At 42.6% G+C, this 4,531-nt stretch overlaps 1 protein-coding gene across 1 annotated transcript in view; it reads right to left on the reverse strand.

Annotated features, from left to right (window-relative positions):
• The window catches only part of LOC138958267 (uncharacterized), a 15,056-nt gene continuing 10,525 nt past the window's right edge, over positions 1-4,531 (reverse strand). Inside the window, exons 7-8 of the mRNA XM_070329377.1 lie at positions 974-1,079; positions 1-506 (exon numbers count right to left, since the gene is read on the reverse strand). Coding sequence (XP_070185478.1) covers positions 334-506; positions 974-1,079 — 279 coding nt within the window. The 3' untranslated portion in view covers positions 1-333. The remainder of the gene's footprint in view (positions 507-973; positions 1,080-4,531) is intronic.

Raw genomic sequence — 4,531 nt, forward strand, 5'->3', positions numbered from 1 at the left:
TTTTTAACCCCTTCACTGCCACAGTATAACAGCATTATCCGAACGGTCTATGGGAAAGAAATGTGTTTAGAACCCCTACAAGTACTTGGACAGTGGTTACCTCCCATTTAGTTTTCAGAAATGTCCTGAAATGTTGTTGACACAAATCCCACGTATGAGATACGGTTATGGGCGTAGGACAAACCGAAAATGACCACGTATTACATACGGGGTGGGCAGTGAAGGGGTTAACAGATGGTTTTTTTGGTGGTCTGCAAAGAGGGATACCATTGACACAAACAAACAGCAGTTCAGGGCTACAAAAACAAGTTTTAAAACAAGGCACAGGTACTCTCAAGCTATCATGTCTTTCATCACAGAGTAGACCCCAGTGACGCAGAAGACCACGCCCACAACAATGATTGACATGTCTTTGAGTTTGATTGGCAGGGACAGGAAGGGCCAGCACAGCCTGAGGTGGAAGACGCAGGGCAGGACGAAGGCCACGAAAGTGCTGCCCAGGGCACCTGCACACAATTCAGTAGCAGATAGCAAACTAATTGAAAGAAAAGGTATGAAGATGAAGAAATAAACAGCTTACAAAATAAGTCAATACAGACACATCCTACACGCACGCACGCACGCACGCACGCACGCACGCACGCAGAGAAACACACACGTGACTGACGCACACGAGAACGCACACACACACACACGGACACACAGAGACACAACCAACACACACCGCACACACACACACACACACACACACACACACGCACGCACGCGAAAAGAAAACCAGTTATAGTTTGAAAGCGCACTCAGACAGATAAACAAACAACAACCCCTCTCCCGTCCCATACACGTACCGCTTTTTTCGGTCCAAAGCTCATACATCTACTAAAACAAAGGAGATGCACCACTAACAGGGAAAGAAAACTGACCGATGAAGAAATACTGCTGATAATAAGTATGCTAAATTGCTGCCACCAACCTATGAAAGCAGAGATGTAGGCAAAGCTGTTCCTCAATAGAACAGCCAACACACCAATTATTAGCACAACAGTTACTCGAACCAGATTCCGTTTCCATGCAGCTGCCTGGAAAAAAAAGACAACAGATCTTGTCTTATTTCTAATGTATTCTGCTTCTTCTTCTGCGTTTGATATAATTCATGGCCGTCATATCGTCAGGTCGGTGGCTACCATGAAGTCCGCAGTCTTCAGCAGTTCGGCAGCGGGTCCCCAGAGCTTGGTGTCCAGGCTGGTGTCTTCTGGCCAGTAGTGCTGGCGTGCTGATTTCTAATCTGCCGTCCTCTGACAAAACACAGTAAGTCCATTTTTGTCAAAAATGAGATTTTTATGTCATCATTATGAGCACATCAGCGCGCATTTTGTCAGTAAATTTTAAGTCTCAATGACGTTTAGTTCCTGAGATTTCATAAAGTAAGTCCATTTAAACCGATTTAAGTTCTCAAAAAACAACGGCAGAACACAGCAACTTCCCTTACTGTGTTCTGCCGTTGTTTTTAACAAACCCGAGTTCAAAGAAAACACCAGCAGAACACAGTGATACTGCCGTCAGCGGATGCCTGATGCACGCCGTAGACGGTGGCACGCCTAGTTTTTTCCACCGCAGGAACAACACCCAATTCGTTCCCCCGCACGCGGAAGCAAAATTGTTATCTCGCAAAGGAATTGCCCTGTGAAGGTACGTTGTGGCAAATCACATTATCAAGTATAGATATTCTGAAGCAGAATTGCCTAGGCTATATGTATAATATGTAACTTATGTCTTGTTGTGTACTCGTGAACAGTGGCGTTCGATTTTCTGCCGAAGTCCGTGAAAATTATACAGAGAGGTCTCAATTTCGTACAAATTAACCTAGAACTACCATTTAAAACACTATTTTAATACTCACAGTTTAATCTTCGATACCTTGCAGCCTTGTATGCGCGTTTTTGGGCACCAGCATCGTGGATAAGCTGCTCTAATCTAGCGTTATTTTGTGGTACTCGATTCTCAGTGGGTAAGGTCCCCCGCAGACACCAGATAAGGTCCCCCGCATTTTTGCTGGAGTGCCTACTACGCCCCCCCCGCACATGCGCGCTGAAAAAGCACATCATGGACAGCAAAACTGACCCGTTTGAAGCGTTTTTATTTGACAGATGGAGACCAGCGACCACACGCTATCTGCCGGGGAGGTGTCTGGGGAAGTAATCGACAGCTACCTAGACATCAGTAGTGAGGTGACTATAGGTGAGACAGTCCCTTTACAGACTTCTACACCGAAGAAGGTTGGTCTCCTCCATTTGTGTGACGAATGCGGATCAGCATACAAACACAAGCGAACATTGGACAATCACAAACGTGAGAAACATGGCAACGAATCTCGTTTTGTATGCATAGTTTGTGACAAGAGGTTTGGTCGACAGGTAGATTACCAGTCTCATATGAACAAGCATGCAGGCACCAAACCTTTCCAGTGTGGTGTTTGCAAAAAATCGTACACAAACGCAGTCTGGACAAGCATATATGTCTGGGTGAAAAGCCGGGGTTTTAGTGCCAAACCTGTCAAAAGTCGTTCATGAGAAGAAAGTATCTTCGTGACCACCAAATCACCCACTCTACTGGCTACGCTTATTTATGCAATGCGTGCATGAAGCGGTATAAGCATCGCTCTGGTCTTGCCAGGCATAGGCGTCGGGCTCAACAAGATGGAAACTGCATATAACACATATAGGCTACTATAATGCCTACATTCACACACTTGCAGAGGAACAACTTCTTTTAATTTCCATAACATTCAAGAATAAGTGTGCTCGACAGTTTTATATGACACGCAGTTAATCAGGTTTGTTTTGTTTATGACCACAAAAAAAGAAAAAAGAGACAGAGAGTTGAGTGCTTTTTGTTTTTATATTTAGTCAAGTTTTGACTAAATATTTTAACATCGAGGGGGAATCGAAACGAGGGTCGTGGTGTATGTGCGTCTGTCTGTCTGTGTGTGTGTGTGTGTAGAGCGATTCAGACTAAACTACTGGACCGATCTTTATGAAATTTGACATGAGAGTTCCTGGGTATGAAATCCCCGAACGTTTTTTTCATTTTTTTGATAAATGTCTTTGATGACGTCATATCCGGCTTTTCGTGAAAGTTGAGGCGGCACTGTCACGCCCTCATTTTTCAACCAAATTGGTTGAAATTTTGGTCAAGTACTCTTCGACGAAGCCCGGGGTTCGGTATTGCATTTCAGCTTGGTGGCTTAAAAATTAATTAATGACTTTGGTCATTAAAAATCGGAAAATTGTAAAAAAAAATAAAAATTTATAAAACGATCCAAATTTACGTTTATCTTATTCTCCATCATTTGCTGATTCCAAAAACATATAAATATGTTATATTCGGATTACAAACAAGCTCTGAAAATTAAATATATAAAAATTATTATCAAAATTATTTTTTCGAAATCAATTTAAAAACACTTTCATCTTATTCCTTGTCGGTTCCTGATTCCAAAAATATATAGATATGATATGTTTGGATTAAAAACACGCTCAGAAAGTTAAAACGAAGAGAGGTACAGAAAAGCGTGCTATCCTTCTCAGCGCAACGAATACCCCGCTCTTCTTGTCAATTCCACGTGCACTGCCTTTGCCACGGGCGGTGGAGTGACGATGCTACGAGTATACGGTCTTGCTGCGTTGCGTTGCGTTCAGTTTCATTCTGTGAGTTCGACAGCTACTTGACTAAATATTGTATTTTCGCCTTACGCGACTTGTTGTTTTATAATTCTGCTTTGTTAAAAAGCACAATCCTTCAAGTACAAACGATTCTCCTCATCATATGAAGTCTTGCATGCCTGTCAGAGTATATCTCTGGACTCAAAGCAAAAAGTAACAACCTCACAGCTTCCTGTGTAAAGTGGACATATTTATGTGCAATTCTTTCACACACACACACACACATGCACGCACGCACGCACACACATACACGCACGCACGCGCTCACACACACACACACACACACACGCACACGCACACACACTAAAACAATGGTTAATCGGTGACTTATTGCTCGTGCCAAATGTTGGAGTACATCTGAAGATGTCAGAGTCCAATCAAATCCATAATTAGTGGATTTACACAAAAATTATAGCTGTATGTCATTTTTTCTGATAAACATAACGGCGGGGGATCTTACCCTAGTGTTGCGGTGGGGCGTAGTAGGCAAATCGACCAAGCTGCGGGGGATCTTACCCCGTCAAATTTCACTGTTGATCTTTGAACCGATCGTGAGTCTAAACTAAGGTAAGCTTAAACTTAAAAATGAAGAGCAGTATCCACAAGTAGTTTGACTTTGACCAGCAAAAAGATTTAAGCCCTTCTGTTGACCGTGCTTTGTGTTATTTCAACATTTTTAACGTGGGAGACAGTATTTCTGACTTGTCTTGATGACATTTCTTCTCTTATGTAGTACACGAGAGTGTAAATGGTAAGACAACTAGCTGATCCAATGCAAAATAAAGTACAGAACAGTATGATATAAACTT

This window comes from Littorina saxatilis, linkage group LG2 (assembly GCF_037325665.1).
Source record: "Littorina saxatilis isolate snail1 linkage group LG2, US_GU_Lsax_2.0, whole genome shotgun sequence".
Taxonomy (NCBI): Eukaryota; Metazoa; Mollusca; class Gastropoda; order Littorinimorpha; family Littorinidae; genus Littorina; species Littorina saxatilis.